The sequence below is a fragment of the Salvelinus namaycush genome, chromosome 8 (genome assembly GCF_016432855.1).
Source record: "Salvelinus namaycush isolate Seneca chromosome 8, SaNama_1.0, whole genome shotgun sequence".
Lineage (NCBI taxonomy): Eukaryota > Metazoa > Chordata > Actinopteri > Salmoniformes > Salmonidae > Salvelinus > Salvelinus namaycush.
Genome location: NC_052314.1, coordinates 17090871 through 17118220, shown reverse-complemented (window position 1 = coordinate 17118220; position 27350 = coordinate 17090871). Strand labels below are relative to the sequence as shown.

Genomic DNA, 27350 nt, shown 5'->3' with positions numbered 1-27350 from the left:
GTATCCATATCAAGCCCCTGGCTGTCAGACATGGCTCTCACGCTGCGCTTTCAGGTACTGAACGTCTGTTTTTCTCTGTGTGTCTGAGATGGTCATTCCCAGTGAGCCGGTAAGTCATCCACAGCTTTATAGATTTATGGGTGACAGCACAGCACATGCCGCTGTGAAATAGTAGCGATTGGAGCCGCAGTTGAAGTGACAGTAACAGTGGCCATGTATAAATATATAAATCCGTCGTCAGGGCTGGTGGTGGTTGTGGGGATGGCTGGGTGCCAGACGTCAGTGCTCTGCTCCACAGGCTGAAAGAAGTACAGCATTGTCCAGCCAGGCCTCGGTCTAGAGCTCAACGCCTGTCCAAAGGGACCCAGAGTGCTGCAAAACTCCCCTTAGACTGTTTACACCACAGGAGGTTGGTGGCATCTTTATTGGGGAAGACGGACTCGTGGTAATGGCTGGAGCGGATTAGGTGGATTGGTATCAAATAAATCAAACACATGCTTTCCGTGTGTTTGATGCCATTCCATTCCCGCCGTTACAGCCATTATTATAAGGCGTCCTCCCCTCAACAGTCTCCTGTGGTTTACACCCTCTGTCTTTCATAGGCCTGCTTGCAGACTGCTGTATGGTTTACTCTCCTCACTCTGCAGCCTGGTGTCATAGACTAGACATAACATAGTCAATGTAAATACGGGAAGCTTAAATTTGTATGATATGTTAAGTTTTGTACTGTTAGATAAGATAGACAGTTACTTAGGGAGTGAACGTTATTTATAATAAGGTTTACATGGCGAACATTTGACCTCTCTGAAAAGAAAATGGATGGCCCGACCTTCAGCATAATATATTTAACCTAAACCCTCCTTGAACGCTTAAAAAAACAAAAAAATTAACCTTCCTTAAACCCAAAATAATAATTAAAAGAAAGTGGATAGAAGAGAACTTGTCGACCATTTACTCCCACTTCTTGGACAGACCAGAGCCTTATATATGCAGTTTTAGAAACTGTTGTTCGTTCTGTATGCATTACATGGCAACTCAGGAATTTTGATAGTGCACAGGGCTGCAGGCCAGAATGTTGTGGGTTCACAGATCACCGTAGACAAGAGTAGGGGTGGAAAGATCTCCTTTGTAGTAAAAGCATTACATTAATCTACAGTATCATTGTATTTGCAGGTCCGACAAAAAACAGCCTTTTAATTTTTTTTAGGCAATTCTACATCATTTTACATATTGGCAGAATATTTTTTATTACCACACAAATTACCGAAATTACAGGCTAAGAATGGACAGAGAGATGTGTTCATCTTATCATACAGTATTTTTCCAATGGCAAATCATTATGTCTTGTTTGCAACGAAACAGTCCCTGTTTGAAAATAATTACATCTGAGACGCCATTAGGATTCTGAGCATTGTACTTTCAAAAGTTAGGCCTACCTTTCCACCCCTGGTCTACGGACGCAGACAAACCAAAGCTTTAAACTGCTGGCTAGCGTTTTCCTAAAAGTTGTCTGGGTTTAAACATCTTCTATTGTACAGAAAGTGAATAGCTTAATCAATTAGTGACAGAATTAGGTTACTTCCCAAGCAAAGTACATTTTTTGTCTCCTCGATTATAGGTTGTAGCTCAGCCTCTGAATATCAAAGAAATGAAACAATGATATCCCCATATGCATCAGAGTCACGTCTTTCCGTGTATTTTACAACTTGTTTGTAGTATAAAGTATGTGGGACCAAAGTGCTGTTATAGATCACTTTATGGGGTAGGCCTGTGCTTTTTGCCATTTTCTTTAATAAAAGGTAGGCCTATGGCATACTCTCTCATACCCCCTTAATTTTAGGGGGGGTCAACTAAGCTAAAATATGGACATATTATTAGATGGTTATACGATGGATCATTTAGCTATTTGATTTAGAATTTTAGGACCCCCATTGTAGGTATAAAAAAAGATAGAAAAACTATTAGATAGAATTTTGAATTTGGCCTTTTTTACTATAGTATACAGAAACACATTGAATAATACATTCATAAATGGCAAAACAGACAGTCCAAAAATAAATAATGAGGAATAAGGTTTTGAAGTGTCTGCCCTATATCTAGGAGATATAAGAAAGCTAAAAAAAAAAAAAACGTTTTTTTGTTGGCACAAAACTACCTCCATACTTCCATAAAAAAATGTTTACCTTCAGATGAGTCCCATTTGTTCGTGAGAGTCTCATCTTTCCATAGAGTGCTCATATTAGTTTGAAGGCCAAACCATTCAGATGCTACAGACGTTTTTGTGAGAAGAACAATTTTCGGCCTGTCTCATGGTCTGACAAACATCGCTGTAGCTCGGCCACCTTCCACGGTGGATGCTGTGGATTGAGACATAGACCATGCAAAAAAAACAAATATCTCTCTCTAGCTTAAATGGATTTTGATGGGATTTTTTTATTATGTGACTTAGATTGATGCACGGTGAGTCAGTAGACTATTAAGGATTTAAAGAGTGCATGGTGGGTGGAGGAATTGACCTACAAATCTATGGATTTAGCAGCCTATAGCCTATAGTCTGTCAAACAGGTAGGCCTACCTCTTATTTATTAAAAAGGAAGAGAAAGGCTCCAACACAAAGCTGTCTTGTTTTTGGTAAAGTCTAATTAAAATGAAGACGGTTGAAATGAATTATGCCTACTCGAATTTGCTTACTTTCAGCACCATGAACTGTCCATTTCCAATTGATTGTGACGCGACTGCTGCTTCAAGTTTGAGCACCACAATGTAAGTTACTCGAATCTGGCTTATAGTGAGGTCAATAACTCTGATAAATACATCATGGGCAAGAAACATATATTTTTTAAATTAAATTAAATTATAGTAGTAGCATGCTATCAGAGTTAACCTCCGGTCCTCATTCTCATCTTCACGCTCTCCTTCTCAAACTCAACAGAATATATAGAGCATTCGGAAAGTATTCAGACCCCTTGACTTTTTCCACATTTTGTTACGTTACAGGCTTATTCTAAAATGGATTAAATTGTTTTTTCCCTCATCAATCTACACACAATACCCCATAATGACAAAGAAAAAAGTTTTGAGATTTTTTTGCAAATCTATAAAAAAAAATATATATCACATTTACATAAGTATTCAGACCCTTTACTCAGTACTTTGTTGAAGCACCTTTGGCAGTGATTACAGCCTCAAGTCTTCTTGGGTTTGACGCTACAAGCTTGGCACACCTGTATTTGGGGAGTTTCTCCCATTCTTCTCTGCAGATCCTCTCAAGCTCTGTCAGGTTGGATGGAGAGTGCTCTGGCTGGGCCACTCACGGACATTCAGAGACTCCTGCGTTGTCTTGGCTGTGTGCTTAGGGTTGTTGTCCTGTTGGAAGGTGAACCTTCGCCCCAGGTCCTGAGCGCTCTGGAGCATGTTTTCATCAAGGATCTCTCTGTACTTTGCTCCGTTAATTTTTCCCTCTATCCTGACTAGTCTCCCAGTCCCTGCCGCTGAAAAACATCCCAACAGCATGATGCTGCCACCACTGTGCTTCACCGTAGGGATGGTGCCATGTTTCCTCCAGACAGGCCTGATTGGTGGAAAGTGGCAGAGATGGTTGTCCTTCTGGAAGGTTCTCACATCTCCACGGAGGACCTCTGGAGCTCTGTCAGAGTGACCATCGGGTTCTTGGTCACCTTCCTGGCCAAGGCCCTTCTCCCCCGATTGCTCAGTTTGGCCGGGCGGCCAGCTCTAGGAAGAGTTGGTGGTTCCAAACTTATTCCATGTAAGAATGATGGAGGCCACTGTGTTCTTGGCGACCTTCAATGCTGCAGAAATGTTTTGGTACCCTTCCACATATCTGTTCCTAGACACAATCCTGTCTCGGAGCTCTACGGGCAATTCCTTCGACCTCATGGTTTGGTTTTTGCTCTGACATGCACTGTCAACTGTAGGACCTTATATAGACAGCCTTTCTAAATCATGTCCAATCAATTGAATTTACCACAGGTGGACTCCAATCAAGTTGTAGAAACATCTCAAGGATGGTCAATGGAAACAGGATGCACCTGAGCTCAATTTCGAGTCTCATAGCAAAGGAATACTTACGTAAATAAGGTATTCCTGTTTTTATTTTTAATACATTTGCAAAAAAATTGAAAAACCTGTTTTCACGTTGTCATTATGAGTTATTTGTGTGTAGATTGATAAGGGAAAAAAATATTTAATCAATTTTAGAATAAGGCTGTAATGTAACAAAATGTGGGGAAAGTCAAGGGGTCTGAATACTTTCAGAATTTAAACCTAATATTGAGGTGATTATTAATGTCTGGGGTCATTTGGTTTTGCTTTTGCTGTTCTCCAAGTAGCATGTTAGAGTTTTAAAATTGTGTAGAAATGCAGTAAATTCGCCTCACCGGTTTCACTGACACCACTGATTGATATATAGGCTAATAAACTATTTCTAAAACACTGAGAAATATTGAAATTTCATCAGGTACAAATTACATGACCCTCCCCTGGATTCAAATTGAAAAAGCATGACCCTACCCCATTTACCTCCAGGTAACCATTTTGTACATTTCGATCCATCCCTTAAAGCGGGATGGATAGGTAAGTGTATAACGCGAAGGTCTAAAAACCCAAAGGTTGCGTTTTCGAATCTCATCATGGACAACTTTAGCATTTTTGGTAATTAGCAACTTTTCAACTACTCCTACTTTTTAGCTATTTTGCAACTACTTAGCCTAACCCTAACCTTAATTAACACTTTTATCGAACTCTTCCCCTAACCTTAAAATCTAACTCCTAACCTTAACCCTAACCCCAAACCACTAACCCTAACCTAGCTAATGTTAGCCAGCTAGCTAATGTTACCCCCCCCAAAAATGAAATTCGCAACATATTATACGTTTGCAAATTCGTAACAATCATATATTTTGCTAATTCGGAACATATTGTACATTTTGCAAATTCGTAAAGTATCATACAAATTGTAATTTGTAACATATCATACAAAATGGATGATGGACATCCACAAATTAATACATACCATACGAAACATAATATTTCATCCTAAAGGGAGCATTTCGGATTTACGTACATAATAATGCGAAAGGCTATGAGACCGGGTTGAACTCTGCTCTTCTCTTTTTCCATTTTTGCTTCAGGGGAAGGAGAAAACTCTAGCTCGCTACATTAAGGGACAGTTTGCATCTGAAATTAATGGTTTGTAAAAGGAATGTCTGCAAAAGCAATACATCGTTCTGTAAAGCCTAGATATAAATTGCAAATATGAATGGGTCACATGAGAATCAAACCATGGGTTAATTTGCAATACAAACTATGTGTAACAGTATAACTTTAGTACCGTCCCCTCGCCCCGACACGGGCGCGAACCAGGGACCTTCTGCACACATCAACAACAGTCACCCACGAAGCGTCGTTACCCATCGCTCCACAAAAGCCGCGGCCCTTGCAGAGCAAGGGGAAAGCCTACATCTAGGTTTCAGAGCAAGTGAAGTAACTGATTGAAACGCTACTAGCGCGTACCCGCTAACTAGCTAGCCATTTCACATCCGTTACATATGGAATGGATGGGAGTGTGTGATTACAGTAAGGATTTGGAGGCACTCCTTCCTTTGGTTATTTTGCAGGATGAAACATGCACATATTTTTATAAATATCTGCTTTGGACTGTTTTACAGTCAAACCCTACTAGACATGAACATAACAGGCTTAAGGACGTGGTTACGCTCTGTCACAGATTACTTAAATTAATTGAAGCTTCCTGAAATAGATGCAGTGAAATGGACCAAAACATGTTAACATACTGATAGCGAGGCATATGGCTTTTCTGTTATGACAATCAGTTTTGACTCAATTTCACTAAAGCGTTAGACAAGTCGACTACTGGAGTTATATGAAAAATATGACGGTGGACTAAAACTTGGTCAAATGGCTCGGAGAAAGAATAATTATATTCCAATGGATTACAATACAATTTCAAGAGGATTTAGAGTATTACCATCTATGACACGACGAATGAACACAGAACACAACAGTGAATGGATGCTATGTGGACAAGGCCACATGAGGGTGATGTCTCATTAGGAGCCAGCAGTGAGACAGAGAGCTGCCTGTAATAGGAGGTGGAAAACAACAGTGACTCAAGCAGTGGCAGCTTATTTTGTTTAGACATTTTAATTGGTAGAATGTAGAGCGAAGCTAAAAATGTCTCTATACAGGGATCCTGCATGAGAAAAGAAAACTTTAACCATGACACCTACTGTATACCTACAGTTGATGGTGGATACACTACATGGTCAAAAGTATGTGGACACCTGCTCGTTGAACATCTTATTCCAAAATCATGAGCATTAATATGGAGTTGCTATGGAGTTGCTGGTATAATAGACTCCCCGCTTCTGGGAAGGCTTTCCAATAGATGTTGGAACATTTCTGCGGGGACTTGCTTCCATTCAGCCACAAGAGCATTAGTGAGGTCGGGCACTGATGTTGGGCGTTTAATCCTGGCTCACAGTCGATGTTCCAATTCATCCCAAAGGTGTTCGATAGGGTTTAGGTCATGGCTCTGGGCAGGCCAGTCAAAGTTCTTCCACACCGACCTCGCTTTGTGCACAGGGGCATTGTCATGCTGAAACAGGAGAGGGACTTCCACAAACTGTTGGCACAAAGTTGGCAGCACAGAATCGTCTAGAATGTCATTGTATGCTGTAGCGTTAAGATTTCCCTTCTCTGGAACTGGGGCCTAGCCCAAACCATGAAAAACAGCCCCAGACCATTATGCCTCATCCACCAAACTTTACAGTTGGCACTACGCGTTCAGGCAGGTAGCATCCGCCAAACCCAGATTTGTCCGATGGACTGCAAGATGGTGAAGCATGATTCATTACTCCAGAGAATGCGTTTCCACTGCACTAGAGTACAAAGGCGGCAAGCTTTACACCACTCCAGCCGATTCTTGGCATTGCGCATGGTGATCTTAGGCTTGTGTGTGGCTGCTCGGCCATGGAAACCCATTTCATGAAGCTCCCGACGAACAGTTATTGTGCTGACGTTGCTTACAGAGGCAGTTTGGAACTCGGTAGTGAATGTTGCAACCGAGGCCAGACAATTTGTACGCGTTACGTGCTTCAGCACTCGGTGGTCCAGTTCTGTGAGCTTGTGTGGCCTACTACTTCACGGCTGAGCCGTTATTGCTCCTAGACATTTCCACTTCACAATAGCAGCACTTGCAGTTGACCAGGGCAGCTCTAGCAGTGCAGAAATTATGAAACTATTACTTCTTGCCACGTTGAAAGTCACCGAGCTCTTCAGTAAGACCATTCTACTGCTAATGTTTGTTTATGGAGATTGCATGTCTTTGTGCTCGATTTTATACACCTGTTAGCAACGGGTGTGGCTGAAATAGCCAAATCCACTAATTTGAAGGGGTGTCCACATACATTTGTATACATAGTGTACATTTTACATTCAATAGCGACTGGCAAATGAGTGAATGCAGCAGAATCAGTGAGTAGTCAAACCACTATCTGTGAAATGTTTGAAAGGACACTGGCCTAATGGTCTTATCTAGATAACCTTTGAACCGGGCCATTTGATCAATAGGTCTAATCCCCTGTTTAAGTCTGATAACAGCTAGTTACTGAGAGTAGGTGTTGACAGTGTGAGGAGCACTCACTTCCCTTCTCTTAAGCACGTGAACCATCAACATAAACAGAGACACACCCCAATGAAAGCCGCAAAATAACAACAATGAAAGCCGCAAAATAACAACAATGAAAGCCGCAAAATAACAACAATGAAAGCCGCAAAATAACAAAATAGGCCGAGGCGAAGAGAGACAATACAAGGCTACAATCTAACGTGCGCCAGTGTTTGCCCAGGCATTCCAGCTTGGGACCACATGGTCGTCACAGTCTGTGTGAGTCGGACCAGAATGATGCGCACTACAGGGCTGGAGCCACAGCCCCAAACACTGCAGCCGGAGCCCATTCTCTCTCTCTCAGACTTCTAGACTTCTTCCCAGCTGAGGTTTCTCTAAACGCTCATTTGAGGAGCCACTTTTCACCAGGCACTGAGCCATTCACAGAATCCCAACTCCTGGACCATTCATGTCTCTAGAGCTCAGATGGGTTTTTAAGGAATTGTGTGAATTACTGTGTTATTTGTCATGTATGAAGATTATGATACCTGTATTTTGGATTAATACTGAGATTTCAGGGTTATAATAAATGCACACCTGCAAGATTAGCCTAGTCATATTTATCGTGAGATTACCTCTCCAGTCAGATCTATGCATGTTCTTATTACTATGCTAAATAAGGGGATGAAATGTCTTAGCATTTCAGCTATAGGTCCATAGCCTCACACTCATTGCTCTGAAATGTGCCTGTGTTACCATAGGAACAGATATTCAGCAACCTCGGGATACCATTGTATGAATGTTTTATTTATTACTGAGAAATGTAGCATATGCATTTATGTCCACTCAGTACCTAGCTGCAACTCAATCAATGATTTTTACTCTCCTGACTGAGTTGTTTTGACATTGAAAACACAAAACAAGTTAGAGACATACTCAGGAATTTCGAAATAGGTCAGTAACTAATATTGTTTTAAATGAGTGGTGTATATTTGAGCTGCCAATAAGACTTTTAAAAATATGGGGTCCAATGTTTATTTAGATATAAATGTGTGTTTATTTTGGTTGAGAGTTCCCATTCTCCGGCCCTTCTCTGAGGGGGTAGAGAGTCTTGCTCAACCTCCCCCAATCCCTGGAACTTGATTTGAATTAGTCTTGTTGAAAAGCCAGGGGGATAAGTCAAGGGGGTTTGTACTGAACTTGTAAAGCAAGACAGAGCTGGGGCCACAGAACAGGATGTCTCCAAGTAAAACCATGTAATTCATGGATCTGCCCAGTTGAGCCATATTCCCACCATGCATTGCATGCAAAGCCTTGGGCTCTCAGACACTAATCAAACTAATAACTTCATGCAGTCAGTGTTGCTACCGCTATGTCTAAATGGTCAGAAAATGTCAATGGAAGTGTCATGATTAACCACCTCAAGATAGCTTCTCCAAAGCTCTACTCCATCACAAGTGAGCAAGAGCAGAAACCCAACAGGCATTGATGATTGTGATATTTATATTCATCTCTTTAATGTACACAGGATAAACTCCCTACAATGGCTAGTGAAAATACTCAGGGCCAAGTGCACACAAACAGTGAAGGAAACTGAAGAATCCCTAAATATACCCTCCTCACACAAGAACAGAAACTCAGATAAGAGAACCATGGTAGTAGCAGAACAATGAGCAAATAGCCTTTTCCAGAGAATGTTGGTTTCCTCTTTGCACAGGAACAATAGGTGAGGCAGGGTGTTTTTAACAGTCAGAAAAACGTACTCATGGGAATTCCACTGTCAATAGGAAGGATGTCAAACTCATAGGGATTATCTTTCTATGGCCAGGTTTTTCTCTCACAAACAATAGATCCAGAAAAGCAAATACCAATCCTTTATCAGTAGATGTATATAAGTTACTGTATATTTGTGAAATAAACAAACAGTTACATACATTTTTTAATTTTGATATCTGAGTGAGACCTTCCACCTAGTACAGTAAGTAATTGCAGAGGGACTGGAATCATCAAGCAGAGAACAGCTGGAAATCATGATTCATGATTATTATAAACAAGCTAGCTGGAGCATGCCCAGACTAGAAGGGATACAGCTTTTGTTAAATTGACACCAGAAGTTGATTTCATTTAGCATTTTAGCTAGCTCTAACCCTTTTCCTAACCTTAACCTATGTCTTCTAACCTGCTATATTATCCTAACCTGCTACAAAAAGTCAAATCTGACAAAAGCTATATCCCATCTAGTCAAAACCAGACTAGATGGCAACGCATCCTGTTTCTCTTATTGCCCACAAATTTACTTCAAAACGCAGTCTGATATCATACCCACCTCATCACGATTACAAATCACTCGGACACAATGTGAGATCAGTTACATTTCACACTTCTGAACTCACAAGCCCCACCACCTAACCCATACTTGTGAAATGTGTTGCAAGAGTGAAACCAGCGTGGCATCCAATTATTTGATTACCAAATGAGTTCTTTGGAATGCAAACTCATTAAATGTGGAATGGAATGTATGACAAATAACGTGTCAAGACAATGTATACATCGAAGATTAAACCGTGATGAAAGCTACGCAGAGACTCAGCTGTTTTGTTAATATAAAAATATGGCATTGCATTGAAACATGGTGTATTTGGTATTTATTTAGATTCCTTTTGTGTATACATAAACAGCTATGGATTGATACATGTACAGTGAACAGAACAGCATAATGTTTGACATACAGTTGAAGTCGGAAGTTTACATACACTTAGGTTGGAGTAATTAAACTCCTTTTTCAACCACTCCACAAATTTAATTTGAACAAACTATAGTTTTGGCAAGTTGGTTCGGACATCTACTTTGTGCATGAAACAAGTAATTTTTCCAACAATTGTTTACGGACAGATTATTTCACTTATAATTCACTGTATCACAATTCCTGTGGGTCAGAAGTTTACATACACTAAGTTGACTGTGACTTTAAACAGCTTGGAAAATTACAAAAAATGATGTCATGGATTTAGAAGCTTCTGATAGGCCAATTGACATCATTTGAGTCAATTGGATGTGTACCTGTGGATGTATTTCAAGGCCTACCTTCAAACTCAGGCCCTCTTTGCTTGACATCATGGGAAAATCAAAAGAAATCAGCCAAGACCTCAGAAAAAACATTGTAGACCTCCACAAGTCTGGTTCATCCTTGGGAGAAATTTCCAAACGCCTGAAGGTACCACGTTCATCTGTACAAACAATAGTACGCAAGTATAAACACCATGGGACCACACAGCAGTCATACCGCTCAGGAAGGAGACGCGTTCTGTCTCCTAGAGATGAACGTACTTTGGTGCGAACAGTGCAAATCAATCCCAGAACAACAACAAAGGACCTTGTGAAGATGCTGGAGGAAACAGGTACAAAAGTATCTATATCCACAGTAAAACAAGTCCTATATCGACATAACCCGAAAGGTCGCTCAGCAAGGAAGAAGCCACTGCTTCAAAACCGCCATAAAAAAAGCCAGACTACAGTTTGCAACTGCACATGGGGACAAAGATCGTACTTTTTGGAGAAATGTCCTCTGGTCTGATGAAACAAAAATAGAACTGTTTGGCCATAATGACCATCGTTATGTTTGAAGGAAAATGGGGAGGCTTGCATGCCGAAGAAGACCATCCCAACCATGAAGCACGGGGGTGGCAGCATCATGCTGTGGGGGTGCTTTGCTGCAGGAGGGACTGGTGCACTTCACAAAATAGATGGCAACATGAAATTATGTGGATATATTGAAGCAACATCTCAAAACATCAGTCAGGAAGTTAAAGGTTGGTCGCAAATGGGTCTTCCAAATGGACAATGACCCCAAGCACACTTCCAAAGTTGTGGAAAAATGGCTTAAAAATGGCTTAAGGACAACAAAGTCAAGGTATTGGAGTGGCCATCACAAAGCCTTGACCTCAATCCTATAGAAAATGTGTGGGCTGAACTGAAAAAGCGTGAGCGAGCAAGGGGCCTACAAACCTGACTCAGTTACACCAGCTCTGTCAGGAGGAATGGGCCAAAATTCACCCAACTTATTGTGGGAAGCTTGTGGAAGGCTACCCGAAAAGTTTGACCCAAGTTAAACAATTTAAAGACAATGCTACCAAATACTAATGGGGTGTATGTAAACTTTTGACCCACTGGGAATGTGATGAAAGAAATAAAAGCTAAAATAAATCATTCTCTCTACTATTATTCTGACCTTTTACATTCTTAAAATAAAGTGGTGAATTTTTACTAGGATTAAATGTCAGGAATTGTGAAAAACTGAGTTTAAATGTACTTGGCTAAGGTGTATGTAAACTCCCGACTTCAACTGTACATATAATGGCCAACCAGGACCTTAGGCACCAATCCTCTAATGGGAATAGTATTATTACATATGAAACACACACACGCCTTTTATGATGGAAACCTGGAGGAAACTCAAACCCCATAACACTGTGATACTATTGCTTCATGGGTAAATTTGCGCTGGGGGATTCAGTAATACACAGGTGAGACGTTACACAACAACAACACTTCACTGAAGCTGCTCCAGGTGGTTATCATTTATGGAATTCAAAGAAAAGTCTTTAAAATTCTTGAAGTCCATAGGACCCGCGTCTCCGCAGGAGGCCCTTCTGAGTACCTTGCCATTCCACAGTCACAGGCCAGCTCTGAGTCAGCTCTCTGAGCCTCACAATCACTACCAGAGGTGAGCCTCTCTCTGCCAGAGCTGACTGATCTGTCATCAGTCCTCCTGTGCCAAGCAGGGCCAGGCCTGACATAGTCACTGTACAGGAGCATTTCTTCACAAATTAGCCCCAGCAGTCCACACAGGTAAGGAAAAATCTTTGAACTTTGCATAGAGCATTATACCAGCTTGCCATAAATGACTCGAATGGTAAGCTGTATCATTACAACTCTTAAAGGCTCATGTTAAGGTATCTGGTTTGTGTTCTGAACTTGGGATTTGATCCATTTGTGTCAATCTTAAAGGGCACTAGTCCAAGAAGGCACTGGTTTGATATGGGCCACAGAAAAAAATAACATACCTGAAAAAAGAAAAATGCCATAATATTAGCAGATACAGTATTTGTGGCTCATAGTGGCTAACAGGGGTGATTGTGATTGCACAATACCTTAACAGAGCTGGCATAATAGACATTTCCAACCTTGTGAATAAAGTAATCTATAAAATAAAAATGAATATGCACTTTCCAAATACCTTCAATTCTTGTCAAAGGAACAATGTTCCTGTTAAAACATTGATTTCGTCATTTAAAAAAAAATAGAGTGATTGATGCTAGAATGTGCGTAGCTAAAATCAGAATTTCTAATTTTCAATTTCTAAAATCTTTATGCCAAACGTTTGCATTGATTGTTTGTGATCTAGTGGTATATCAAGCTTACACAATCAACATTTCTAAATCTCTGCAGTCCATTTCACATAGGTGAAACATTCAACATATCAATCCGAAACTCCCACTGAAGTTCAGATTACTCATATGACTAAGGTGCACTAAAATGGGACTCATCTAGACATCTTCTCTTCTGAGAATGGTCTTTCTTTCTTATCTGAATGTTTGGTACTCTTACCTAATCTATTGTGTTAAAAAAAGCAACATAAAAACATCTGAGACGAATATACTAAAAAACTAGTGAACATCAACGATGATGTCTCAATATAAAAGTCCTCTCCCACTCATGCGCTGGTGCACCCAGGCCATAGAGGATTCTGGTAATGTGCGCAGCCCCCTCAGTCAGTCCAGTGGTTTGTGGGAGCTTGTTGTGAGAGTGGTTGACTGGGTTGGCCCCTCTCACACAGGCCCTGGGTAGCTGTAATGGTTGTTGTGATCTGCATCTGCCATCTGCAGGCTGGGTTTGCGGCGCTCCAGTTCCTCGTTCTCGACCGTCTCTGGGCTGGAGCAGTGGGGAGGACCCTGCTTGAATAAGTCTGACACGTGGCGCACCTGTAGGGAGGAGAGGAGTGAAATGGTGTGGGTCAGACAAAGTGAGAGGACCAAGAGTAGGGCTGGAAAATGTGATTGTATACTGTATGTCTGGTGGTGGAGGGCACCATGCAGCTGCTCCACGTCTGAGAGGAACACACAGTGCGTTGCATAACCCCTCCAGCTCTCTAACCAGGCCAGAGAAGTCATAAAACATTGGGCCTGGGAGGGTCCCCAATTGCATGCAGTAGTCTGAAATACGAATCGCGGCTACGCTTTCCAATATGAATCACCCACGTCTCCGAGACTTCCCAAAGGCGCTGCTGAAAGAGGTTAAATCAAAACAGGGGACTAGGAACAATAAAAAGCCAGCAGGCAACACTCACGTTGAGGATGGCAATGAGAGCGCCTTGGAGGAGGCCCACCAGAACGTCGCTCCAGTGGTGCTTGTAATCGGACACGCGGGTGTAGCCCACGTACACTGCAAAGGCCACCAGGAAGAACTGGATTGTGGGTCGGAGGAGTCTGGCCCACTTTGCCCTCAGCCTCGCCTGGACATACAACTAGAGAGAAAGAGAGGGAGGAGATGTTTCAGTTCTCATAAGTAGAGCTATCTTTGTTTGAAGACTATTTGCTTTTACTGCTGATTGAGGTCATTAGTGGTTTTTGTGTTCACAAGTGGTGAACCATTTCACCAAATAAGGCAATGTTATTTGACTGTAAACTGGCCCCAGTAACATTAAGCCTATCATATTTCTGTCCATCAAATATGCCTCAATGAACGTCTGAAACACAGCATTTGTTAGTAAATGTTATTTTCATGTATACAGTGTGTGGGAGTCCATTCTACAAGTGGCTAGTATGAAAGCACATTGTTCAGCTTTTACAAAATGCTAACATCAGCAGGCTACAAGTAGTCACTAGTCAGATAAACATGTAACAGGCAAGAATTGTATTTAATTTCTTTCTGTCAAGTGTGTCGTTACTTTGTTAAATACACATTAAATGAAATGTGATTTGATTTAGTCAGATAAACATGATAACAGGCAATCATTTAAAAGTTAAATGCCCCTTCATACTAAATCAAATCCCAGCAAAAACTGAAATATGGTATGCTTTGAATTGCATAAACCATGAAAAGACGTTGAATGTTGATCTAATTTATACCCAACTATGGACTGAAAACCATTTTCACAGAAGAGGAGAGCTGCTGCCAGAGTGTCTAACTGGCACATTCATTTCTCTGGGCTGCGACCAGGCTCCTGCCATAGTAGGTGTGTAAATTGGCATCCACGCGTGCCCCTCTACCGCACATACACTCAATCTCAGCATTCAACACTTGTAGGGAGATGGAGATATTAATCACATCTAATAGGGAATATCAAAGGGTCTGTGAGAAACAAAGCAGAGCAGATTACTGATTGCTTTGATTGGCAGTGAGGACCGAGTCGTCTGCTAGAGTCTCCTGCCTGCCTTGTCTGTCAATGGCTAGATTTATTGCTGTCGATCAATGATGACAAACCCTCTGGTGCTGACAACTTGGATGGAAAATGACTGAGGATGGTAGTGGACTGTATTGCCACTCCTATTTGCCATCTCTTCAATCTAAGTCTACAGGAAAGTGTGTTCCCTCAGGCCTGGAGGGAAGCAAAAGTCATTCCGCTACCCAAGAATATTAAAGTACCCATTTCTGGTTCAAACAGCTGAACAAATTAACAACTGACTTTCAGCACGCTGATAGGGAGGGGCACGCAACATGTATGGCACTGAGACAAATGACTGATGATAAGCAGAAAGAAGATTGTGGGAGCTGTTTTGATAGACTTCAGTGCAGCTTTTGAGGTTATCGATTTTAATCTGCTGCTGAAAAAGATGTGTTATGGCTTTACATCCTCTGCCATATCGTGGATTGAGAGCTACCTACCTAATAGAACACAGAGGGTTTTATTTAATGGAAGCCTCTCTCACGTAAACCAGGTAGAGTGTGATATACCTCAAGGCAGCTGTCTTGGTCCTTTGCTGTTTTCTATTTTTACTAATGACCTACCACTAGCCTTGAGTAAAGCTTGTGTGTTTATGACTCAACATTTACACTTCAGCTACCACAGCAAGTGAAATCACTGCAACCTATAATAAACAGCTACAGTCACTTTTAGAATGGGAGGCTAGTAATAAGCTACACCTAAATATTTCAACTAAAAGCTAAACCCTAAACCTCATCTAAATCTTTTAATGAATAATGTGGCAATTGAGTGAGTTGAGCAGACTAAACTGCTTGGTGTAACCCTAGATTGCAAACTTACATGCTCAAAACATATTGATGCAACAGTTGCTAAGATGGGGAGATGTCTGTCTGTGATAAAATGCCGCTCTGCTTTCTTGACATTACAATCAACCAAACACATCCAACAGGCCCTAGTTTTATCACACCTGGACTACTGCCCAGTTATATGGTCCAGTGCTGCAAAGAGGGACATAGGGAAATTAGAGTTGGCCCAGAACAGAGTAGCACGGCTGGCCCTTAAATGTACACAGAGAGCTGATATCAAGAACATGAATGTCAATCTCTCCTGGCTCAAAGTAGAGGAGAGATGGACTGCAGACAAGACTACTTGTCTTTGTGAGAGGTATTGATGTGTTGAAAGCACCAAACTGTCTCTTCAAACAGCGAACACACAGCTCAGACACCGATACATGTCCCACAAGACATGACACCAGGGGTCTCTTCACAGTCCCTAAGCCCAAAAATAGAGGCTGGGAAATGCAGTGCATTGCACTGTACAGCAATGTACTAGAGCCATGACCACATGGAACTCTTCCACATCAGGTAACTCAAGCTAGCAGTGAAATCAGAAAAAAATACATAAAACATGGGCGGCAGGTAGCCTAGTGGTTAGAGCGTTGGGCCAGTAACCGAAAGGTTGCTGAATCAAATCCCCGAGCAGACAAGGTAAAAATCTGTCGTTCTGCCCCTGAACAAGGCAGTTAACCCACTGGTCCCCGGTAGGCTGTCATTGTAAATAAGAATGTGTTCTTAACTGACTAGTTAAATAAAGGTTACATTATAATAAAAAATAAAACACCTCACGGCACAACACGGACTGTAAAGACACGCATGCACACACAGTAATATTGTATTATTGTACCTTTTATATTGTAGATGTGTAATTGTGGAGCAGTGTAAATTTGTATAGTGCACAATGTCTTGTGTGATGTATCATTTTATTTATTTATGTTTATTTATTTATTGTTTTGTTGTGATGTAATTGTTTTATTTGATAATTATTTGATTTGATTTATTTCTTATATTTGTTGTATTTGTATTTATTATGTAGATTGTTTTCTTGTTATGTAGTTGTTTTATTTAATAATTATGAAATTTATTTATTCTTCTTATATTTTTTTGTATTTATTATGTAGATTGTTTTGTTGTGATGTAGTTTTATTTATGATGTAGACTAGGTATTCCCAAACTGGGTACTGGGGGTACGCCAAGTAAAAATGTGATTCACATAAAAAAAAAAGACGTTTTATTTGTATTTGTTTTAAAAAATTATCTTCACATTTTCAAACAGTCCATTTATATTTTCCAACGAGGCTATACATTTGGGTGAGTTTTTTTTCTCACCTCAGTAGCCGTAGTAGTTTCACTGCCAAAAATACAATTAAACCATCTAGTGTTCAGCGAAATAACAATGTCAAATTCAGGTAGCCTAGTCAAATAATTGACATCCAATCACATTAACCATTACTCTCTCGTGGGAATCCCACTAACGGTCCGTATGTAGCCAAATGTAGCTGCTGCTCATTCCGTTTGCGCTAAAATGGATAAATGGTTAAAAAAATGTAAGGCCCGCGTCCATAGAGACACATACCAGCTCTACTGGTAGTACCGCTACTACCAGCAGTACTACACCTGCACCTGTCGACAACACAAGTTGTTTTCCTTCCAAGAGCACATCCAATGCTAGCATCAGTAAATCTACATTTGTTGATAGCCCAGCTAGCATGGACACTGACAGTTACTAAGAGCTACTGCCCCCTTACCCGGGAAAGCACCAAACAACAGACAGGGACGTTGGACCATCGAAGAGGCGCAAAAATGATGAGAACTACATTGATTTGGGGTTCACTTATATTGGGAGTAGTGCCTTTCCTCAGCCAAAGTGTGTCATATGTGCAAAAGTACTATCTCACAACTCGATGAAACCTTCACTCTTGCGCAGACATTTAGAAACAAAACATGCCAATTTGAAAAATAAGCCACAGGAGTTTTTTGAGTGAGAATTAAGATGACTTTCAAGTAGTAAGACATGTATAAAAGCAACAGATACCATTAATAAGAAGGGGCTAGAAGCGTCTTATATGGTGAGCTACAGAGTGGCTAGGATAGGCAAGCCCCATACTATTGTGGAGGACTTAATTCTTCCTGCTGCCACGGATATGGCTGGGACAATGCTGGGGGAAAAGGCCCAAAAAACTATACAGACAATGCCTTCATCATCCTGGTATATGTCTGTTACGTTCATGAGGGTCAATTAAGGAAGACATGCTCTTTTGCAAACCACTGGAAACCAGGACAACAGGAGAGGATCTTTTTAAAGTACTGGACAGCTTTGTGTCATCAAATGGACTTTGGTGGTCAAGATGTGTTGGTATCTGTACTGATGGCGCATAAGCCATGACAGGGAGACATAGTGGAGTGGTAACGTGCGTGCAAGCAGTTGCTCCCGACGCCACTTAGGTACACTTCAGCATCCACTGAGAGGCTCTTGCTGCCAAGGGAATACCTGACAGCTTGAAAGACATTTTGGACACTACAGTGAAAATGGTTAACTTTGTTAAAACAAGGCCCCTGAACTCTCATGTATTTTCTGCACTATGCAATGATATGGGCAGCGACCATGTAACGCTTTTACAACATACAGAAGTGCGCTGGTTATCAAGGGGCAAAGTATTGACACGTTTTTTTTGAATTGAGAGACGAGCTTAAAGTTTTCTTTACTGACCGTAATTTTCACGTGTCTGACCTCTTGCATGATGACGAGTTTCTCACACGACTGGCCTATCTGGGTGATGTTTTTTCTCGCCTGAATGATCTGAATCTAGGATTACAGGGACTCTCCGCAACTATACTCAATGTGCGGGACAAAATTGAGGCTATTATTAAGAAGTTGGAGCTCTTCTCTGTCTGCATTAAGAAGGACAACAGACAGGTCTTTCCATCATTGTATGATTTTTTTGTGTGCAAATGAACTCAAACTTACGGACAATGTCAAATGTGATATAGCAAAGCACCTGAGTTAGTTGGCTGCGTAATTACGCAGGTACTTTCCCGAAACGGATGACACAAACAACTGGATTCTAAATCCCTTTCATACCCTGCCTCCAGTCTACTTACCGATATCTGAACAAGAGAGCGTCATCGAAATTGCAACAAGCGGTTCTGTGAAAATGTAATTTAATTAGAAGCCACTGCCAGATTTCTGGATTGGGCTGCACTCAGAGTATCCTGCCTTGGCAAAACGCGCTGTTAAGACACTGATGCCCTTTGCAACCACGTACCTATGTGAATACCGGCACAGACTGTGTGGAAAATGATTTAAGACTGAGACTCTCTCCAATACATTGCAGAGTTATGTGCATCCTTTCAAGCATACCCTTCTCATTAACCTGTGGTGAGTTATTCACAATTTTCGATGAACAAATAAGGTTTCATATGTAAGATGGTTAAATAAAGAGTAAAATTATTGATCATTAGGACACCAGAAACAAAATTGTAGACCTGCACCAGGCTGGGAAGACTGAATCTGCAATAGGTAAGCAGCTTGGTTTGAAGAAATCAGCTGTGGGAGCAATTATTAGGAAATGGAAGACATACAAGATCACTGATAATCTCCCTCGATCTGGGGCTCCACGCAAGATCTCACCCCGTGGGGTCAAAATGATCACAAGAACGGTGAGCAAAAATCCCAGAACCACACGGGGGACCTAGTGAATGACCTGCAGAGAGCTGGGACCAAAGTAACAAAGCCTACCATCAGTAACACACTACGCCGCCAGGGACTCAAATCCTGCAGTGCCAGACGTGTCCCCCTGCTTAAGCCAGTACATGTCCAGGCCCGTCTGAAGTTTGCTAGAGAGCATTTGGATGATCCAGAAGAAGATTGGGAGAATGTCATATGGTCAGATGAAACCAAAATAGAACTTTTTGGTAAAAACTCAACTCGTCGTGTTTGGAGGACAAAGAATGCTGAGTTGCATCCAAAGAACACCATACCTACTGTGAAGCATGGGGGTGGAAACATCATGCTTTGGGGCTGTTTTTCTGCAAAGGGACCAGGACGACTGATCCGTGTAAAGGAAAGAATGAATGGGGCCATGTATCGTGAGATTTTGAGTGAAAACCTCCTTCCATCAGCAAGGGCATTGAAGATGAAACGTGGCTGGGTCTTTCAGCATGACAATGATCCCAAACACACCGCCCGGGCAACGAAGGAGTGGCTTCGTAAGAAGCATTTCAAGGTCCTGGAGTGGCCTAGCCAGTCTCCAGATCTCAACCCCATAGAAAATCTTTGGAGGGAGTTGAAAGTCCGTGTTGCCCAGCAACAGCCCCAAAACATCACTGCTCTGAGGAGATCTGCATGGAGGAATGGGCCAAAATACCAGCAACAGTGTGCGAAAACCTTGTGAAGACTTATAGAAAACGTTTGACCTCTGTCATTGCCAACAAAGGGTATATAACAAAGTATTGAGATAAACTTTTGTTATTGACCAAATACTTATTTTCCACCATAATTTGCAAATAAATTCATTAAAAATCCTACAATGTGATTTTCTGGATTTTTTTTTCTCATTTTGTCTGTCATAGTTGAAGTGTACCTATGATGAAAATTACAGGCCTCTCATCTTTTTAAGTGGGAGAACTTGCACAATTGGTGGCTGACTAAATACTTTTTTGCCCCACTGTATATATATATTGTGCTTATATATATAAGCACAATCACTCTCAGTAAAACCTGCTCTATTTTGCCTTTTCATATCTACCCCATTACTCCTAATTTAAATGGAGAGGCGTTACATCAATTTATTCCATTTCAGAATGTTGAATATAAGGGTGTTTGTAGTCGATATTTGCATCTGTTCCATGAGCCTTGTATACTCACTGCTAGAAACAGCATACAGTACATCCCGAAGGAGGAGTGGCCGGAGTAGAAGGACAACCTGGAAAAATTGAAAAAATGTATGTTCTTAAAAATGGTAATGTTAACCTGTCATGATTGTTTGGAGACTACAGTGGATCTATTCACTGTGTTTCTACCAGAGCATTAAGCTGTGGTCACCAACCCTTGTCCTGGTGAGCAGCAGTTTGTGCAAGCATTGGTTCCAGTTCAGCACTAACCACTGGCATAGAGCAATGCACCGGTCAACAATATTCCCCTGACACCCTCTACCTCAGTAACTACCTGGACGCAGTGACGTCATGAGAGTTGCCGGTGCAGTTGATATCCAGCATGTAGCCTTTGCAGACCTTGGGGTTGCAGACGGCCATGAAGTTGGGCCGTGGGCGTCCAATGGTGAACTTAGCCAGGTCCGTCAGTGATTGGCTGACAGCTGCCCCGAACAGGAAGGTACCTAGCACCTTGTAGAGCGCCGCCACGTACCCGTTGAACTCAGAGTTAGAGTGAATCCTCTTACTGTAGACCAGGTAGGCCTCTCCTGATGCTAGCTATGGGAAGAGAAAGAGAGAGGAGCTTGAATTACATCTAACCTTCCAGTATCTTCCAGTATGACAGCTAATATCAGGTTTGGTCCACTGGCTACATAGAGAAACGCCTGTTTGTGACACTGATCTGGGAATCAATGAAGTCAGACGTTCTTTATCTCACCTAGGTGTCAGAGAGGAAAGTATAGGGCGGGACTCACGATGATGACGGTGCAGGAGATGGTGACTGCAGCCAGCAGGCCGTGGGTGATAGTGTCAGGTTTGAGGGGGTACTTGATGTCCTCATCGTCACAGTACACACCCCTCTGGTAGGGCCGGAAAACGACGGTCATAATGAGGAAAGGCAGTGCCGCTATGAGAAGAAAGAGCAGGCAGGCAACTTGTTAATTCACTCCAACTGGAAAAATGATGTCTGCAACAATTTTATGGATATGATCCAACTGCTGACATCATTTCATTCATCATTCGTTTTTATGTCCAGCATCTGAACTAGCAGGATGTGAATTTTATTTTCTCTTTCATTATTTCACTTCAACTACCAGCATTGACTTTTCCTATAATAAAGGGTGATAAAGTACATCAGGAGCGATTAATGATAATGCTGTTGATTCAAGCTAACGTTATAAAGATTTAAGAGAACATCCATCAGTTAAATAACATATATTTTACATTTCCAGAAACCCAGACATTACATCACTATTCAATCTGGAAGGTTAAATGTTTCTTCAAGGAGCTCTGAGAAGTTTTTTTCTCTCCTCCTTTCCTGAAGACCTCATTCAGTGGAACAACACTATCCTGAAAATATATCACATTCATGGCCCAGAAAAGCCCAGCATACCAAAGCAGTGCACACCACACATTGAAGTAGGTTGTGAAATGTTGTAGTAGAATCTTTAGAGTAAGAGATTGCAAAAACAAACACATGGACTCAGATGTACACACACACACCCCTCCCCAGTGCACTTCCTTAGAAGACTGACTGATGTGGTGGTGTGCACAAACAAGCCCAAATATAGCCTCTCAAGGCTATAGTGGATGGAAAATGTACTTGAAACATTCGGAAAACATCTTTGAATCCACACACACACGCTCAACCTGTCTAATGTGTGATGCAAAGCCACAAACACACCATGAGGAAGGCATTATGCGTTCGTTACTGCAGTTCATGTTGATAAACTCAACCTAATGAATAATACTCTTCTAGTCTGTGCTGCATCTACAAATTAAAACGTATGTGAAAAAGACCTTATTGGTACAACTGCTAGGAGCTCTTCCCAGCTAACAATTCTAGGGAGAGAGAAAGTGTTTGTAATATTAGCCCTAATGTTTCACTGATGTTTGGGTGTCCAGTTTTCCAGGAACATTCAATGACAACCTATTCAGCAGGTTTTGGGGTTCGAGTTAGGTGAACATTCCCTTAATGTCAAACCAATCCAGAACGTGGTTACCATGTTCTCAGAATATCCAATATTAATATTTAGACACGTTTCATGGGACGTTGCAATAAAATTCATGTGTCCAGTTTTCTGAGGGTTAGAATATTCCATCAACGTCCCACCAAACATAGTTGCCATACACATTTCTGTGTATCAGTTGTCAGGATGTCACCTGATGGTCCTAAAGAAACGTTCTCTCCACCCATTTCTTTTTCTCTCATTACACATCACACCTTGTTACTGTTGCGGAGCTAATCAAGGCCCTGACTGGTGAACCACTGATCCATTCACAGCTTTGTCTGTTGGCAAGGTTAGGGACACACACAGACAGTGCTTTTAAGCACAGGGTGTTTCTCAATATGCATACTATCGTGCTCCACACTCTCCGAGTGCATTCTCAGAGGACGTTCTTGTAAGGGCGAGAGTGTGGAGAACGCATAAAACATTACATTTAAGAAGCAGTCGCTCCCCCTACTGTATTACCTAATGCTGCACCTCCCCCTTCACTGAACATTCTTCCAGCCAGGACAAGTACAACAATAGAGACGAAACAAGAAATAAACAAAGCAAGCGTTTTACTTCATAATTATCAGATTGATATACAGTGGGGCAAAAAAAGTATTTAGTCAGCCACCAATTGTGCAAGTTCTCACACTTAAAAAGATGAGAGAGGCCTGTAATTTTCATCATAGGTACACTTCAACTATGACAGACAAAATGAGAAAAAAAAATCCAGAAAATCACATTGTAGGATTTTTAATGAATTTATTTGCAAATTATGGTGGAAAATAAGTATTTGGTCAATAACAAAAGTTTATCTCAATACTTTGTTATATACCCTTTTTTGGCAATGACAGAGGTCAAACGTTTTCTGTAAGTCTTCACAAGGTTTTCACACACTGTTGCTGGTATTTTGGCCCATTCCTCCATGCAGATCTCCTCTAGAGCAGTGATGTTTTGGGGCTGTTGCTGGGCAACACGGACTTTCAACTCCCTCCAAAGATTTTCTATGGGGTTGAGATCTGGAGACTGGCTAGGCCACTCCAGGACCTTGAAATGCTTCTTACGAAGCCACTCCTTCGTTGCCCGGGCGGTGTGTTTGGGATCATTGTCATGCTGAAAGACCCAGCCACGTTTCATCTTCAATGCCCTTGCTGATGGAAGGAGGTTTTCACTCAAAATCTCACGATACATGGCCCCATTCATTCTTTCCTTTACACGGATCAGTCGTCCTGGTCCCTTTGCAGAAAAACAGCCCCAAAGCATGATGTTGCCACCCCCATGCTTCACAGTAGGTATGGTGTTCTTTGGATGCAACTCAGCATTCTTTGTCCTCCAAACACGACGAGTTGAGTTTTTACCAAAAAGTTCTATTTTGGTTTCATCTGACCATATGACATTCTCCCAATCTTCTTCTGGATCATCCAAATGCTCTCTAGCAAACTTCAGACGGGCCTGGACATGTACTGGCTTAAGCAGGGGGACACGTCTGGCACTGCAGGATTTGAGTCCCTGGCGGCGTAGTGTGTTACTGATGGTAGGCTTTGTTACTTTGGTCCCAGCTCTCTGCAGGTCATTCACTAGTTTCACACCCCGGATTTTGATGCCAACACAGTCACTACAGTCCCATTCATTTTCATTGCAGCCTCGTTTGAATGCCGCGGTTACGCACATTTGTACAGAATGGGGTGAGTTTACGTTACCCATTTTTCTCCCCAATTTTCATGGTATCCAATTGGTACTTACAGTCCTGTCCCATCGCTGCAACTCCCGTACGGACTCAGGAGAGGCGAAGGTCGAGAGCCGTGCGTCCTCAGAAACACAACCCAGCCAAGCAGCACTGTTTCTTGACACAATGCCCGCTTAACCCGGAAGCCGGCCACACCAATGTGTCGGAGGAAACACTGTGCACCTGGCGACTGTGTCAGTGTTCATTGCGCCCGGCCCGCCACAGGAGTCGCTAGTATGCAATGGGACAAGAACATCCCTGCCGACCAAACCCTCCCCTAACCCAGACGACGCTGAGCCAATTGTGCGCCGCCTCATGGATCTACCGGTCGCGGCCGGCTCAATGACTGTTCTGGACAAACTAGTATTCATAGTAAATATCATGAAGAAAACACAAGGCCAGATAACAACATCCTTGTTTGTTTACTGTAAACTAGATGGTGATGACATATACATTTACATGGATAAGAAATAGCCTAAGCTTGAAGAAGAAAATGATATTTATATCAGATCTAACTCGTATCACATGAATAGAGTCAACACATCTCATTTCATCCTCGATTCTAAAAATAAATATACAAAAATCCGCTACAATCCGCTGAAACAGCACCATCTACATTGGGAAAGGGGGATACCTAGTCAGTTGTACAACTGAATGCAATCAACTGAAATGTGTCTTCCGCATTTAACCCAAACCCTTTGAATCAGAGAGGTGCGGGGGGCTGCCATGATTGACATCCACGTCTTCGGCACCAAGAACAATGTAGGATGGGACATAAACCTAACAATTTCAATGACTAATCTCTCTGAGAGGGGGAAAAAAAGATCACAAAATTCACTAAGAATACATTACATTGGATAAAGAAACATCACTCCAAGCCGCAGCTCCAAACTACTTGTCAGACATAGAGAACTGATAAGATATACTCATTGTTGGGGTGGGATTGGCGTGTGAGGTGGGGGTCCCTGAGGTGCTTTAGACCATTTCTTTGGATTCCTCATGTCTAACTCATTGTTCGAAAAAAAAGTTAGGTCCAAATCAGATGTTAGGCACTATATTTATTGAATATTATATGAATCCCATCAATTAAAATGGCCAATTTGGGTGTAATCAATTAGCTTAATTTCTCAGAGATCAAATTATATAAAACAATGTTGCAGGAATGCTAATCTTATCTGCTTACAACAACAGAAACAATTTCAGAACGATCTGAGATGGTGGGTGTCGAAATCCTCTTTCTTGTGCTTTTTGAGGTGGAACGACCCTATAGGATAAAGAAAGATCAGTGTACTGTGTCATACAGTCTAACCTTGCTGCTAGGTTTCAGACATGACAAAAGGCACAATGAGACAAACATTGGAGAGAAAAACCTAAACTGGAGATAGCAGCTGAGATTCACACAAGCTACATCTACAAAAATGGTCCATTGTATCGCTAGTCTTCTAATATTAGTTCAAGAGGATATGTTTATTACATTTAATATGAATGCAAGCACCCACCATTATATCAACAGAGATCAGACAGCGTCACCACCAAACAGGTGGCACTTAACCGTCAGATATTTCATATGGGAACCAAATGGCAACCCTTCATTCTCACCCGGCACCAACCATTATCCCTCTGTACTCTGCTCTGTGTTTGTCATCACCAGCAGCTGGAGCTCACCTGCCAGCCGCTCCCTGTTTTCCTCAGCACAAGGCTGTTGGGGTAGTGTTTATACAGTGGTAGAAGGCTTTGTGAGGGAATAGAACCCTAAAATAAAAGCCTTAGTGGCCCCAGGCCCTCAAGACAATGTGGCCATCCACCATTTGATTGTCAATTAATTTGTCCTACATCCTGCCTCCAGCTAGCACAAACAACGTCAGTCAAAATCACACCAAGAATGTCAAGGAACGGCTTCCTTTTCCTCCTCCAAATCCACACATGGCAGGAAGTGAATCACAGAAAGAGTGGAGGAGGTTTGTGTTTCTTGGTTATTGTGACTATTCATTCATCCCACTCCCCCTGATCCAGTGTCCACGATAACATGTGTTTGGTTTCTGGAGGAATAATTTGCCATTGTTTTGTTCCAAACATCTGAGCTGAGTGTAACTTAAATCAGGACAGGCTGATGATCTCTGAAGGACATTCCCTCTATCACCACTTCACTTCTGAGTTAATCATACATCACTTTGAAAGTTTTTATATTACATACAGTATTTTCTCAAAGTCCAGACTCTTGATCTTTCATAATGTAACTTGCTTGGCATTAGCGCCAGCTGTCAAATCCTCTGTAATGTATTCAGAAAAACAATATTTACCGGGAATATAAGTGGCCATACATTCCTAATAAAAATAAACTTGTGCTTGAGGGCTACCGTGTGCATGGCTGTCGTTACTGTACAGCTGGAAATGTTTTAGACAGTATGACATGAAATCTGTCTCCACACACAGCCATTCAATTCAAAATCCTATTGGTAGGAATGTTCACACCTTGCAGCCGATTGAAAACAGAATGGAAATGCTGACAAACTCAAGGCTTATTGAAACCTGTATCTGGTTTGCATTGCCCATATGAGTGAACTTAGAATGCTTACAGTATTAGTGTTGTGAGTCTGAGCGCTGGTCTGGCCCTCTGGATAAAATCTAGGACATTTTTCTTTTCTTTAATACAGCATGGTGAAAGGCCATTTTAAATAGACAGCTTGTGCTTGATGCTGTATAACAAACACCCTGCAGCAATTGAAATGCTTTTAACACCTTTGTTCAGAAGGGTCTGTCAGGAGCATTAGTAGAGGCTAAGTGGGAAAAATAAGGTTCAAATTATGAAAGAAAAGTGACCGAATAATCAGACTTCTGAATATTAGTTCCT

General features: G+C 41.6%; 1 protein-coding gene across 1 annotated transcript in view; it reads right to left on the bottom strand.

Annotated features, from left to right (window-relative positions):
* Window positions 1–11906: 11906 nt before the first annotated feature.
* The window catches only part of LOC120051805 (phospholipid phosphatase 2-like), a 31435-nt gene continuing 15991 nt past the window's right edge, over window positions 11907–27350 (bottom strand). Inside the window, exons 2-6 of the mRNA XM_038998691.1 lie at window positions 21535–21686; window positions 21075–21337; window positions 20775–20832; window positions 13995–14171; window positions 11907–13629 (exon numbers count right to left, since the gene is read on the bottom strand). Coding sequence (XP_038854619.1) covers window positions 13477–13629; window positions 13995–14171; window positions 20775–20832; window positions 21075–21337; window positions 21535–21686 — 803 coding nt within the window. The 3' untranslated portion in view covers window positions 11907–13476. The remainder of the gene's footprint in view (window positions 13630–13994; window positions 14172–20774; window positions 20833–21074; window positions 21338–21534; window positions 21687–27350) is intronic.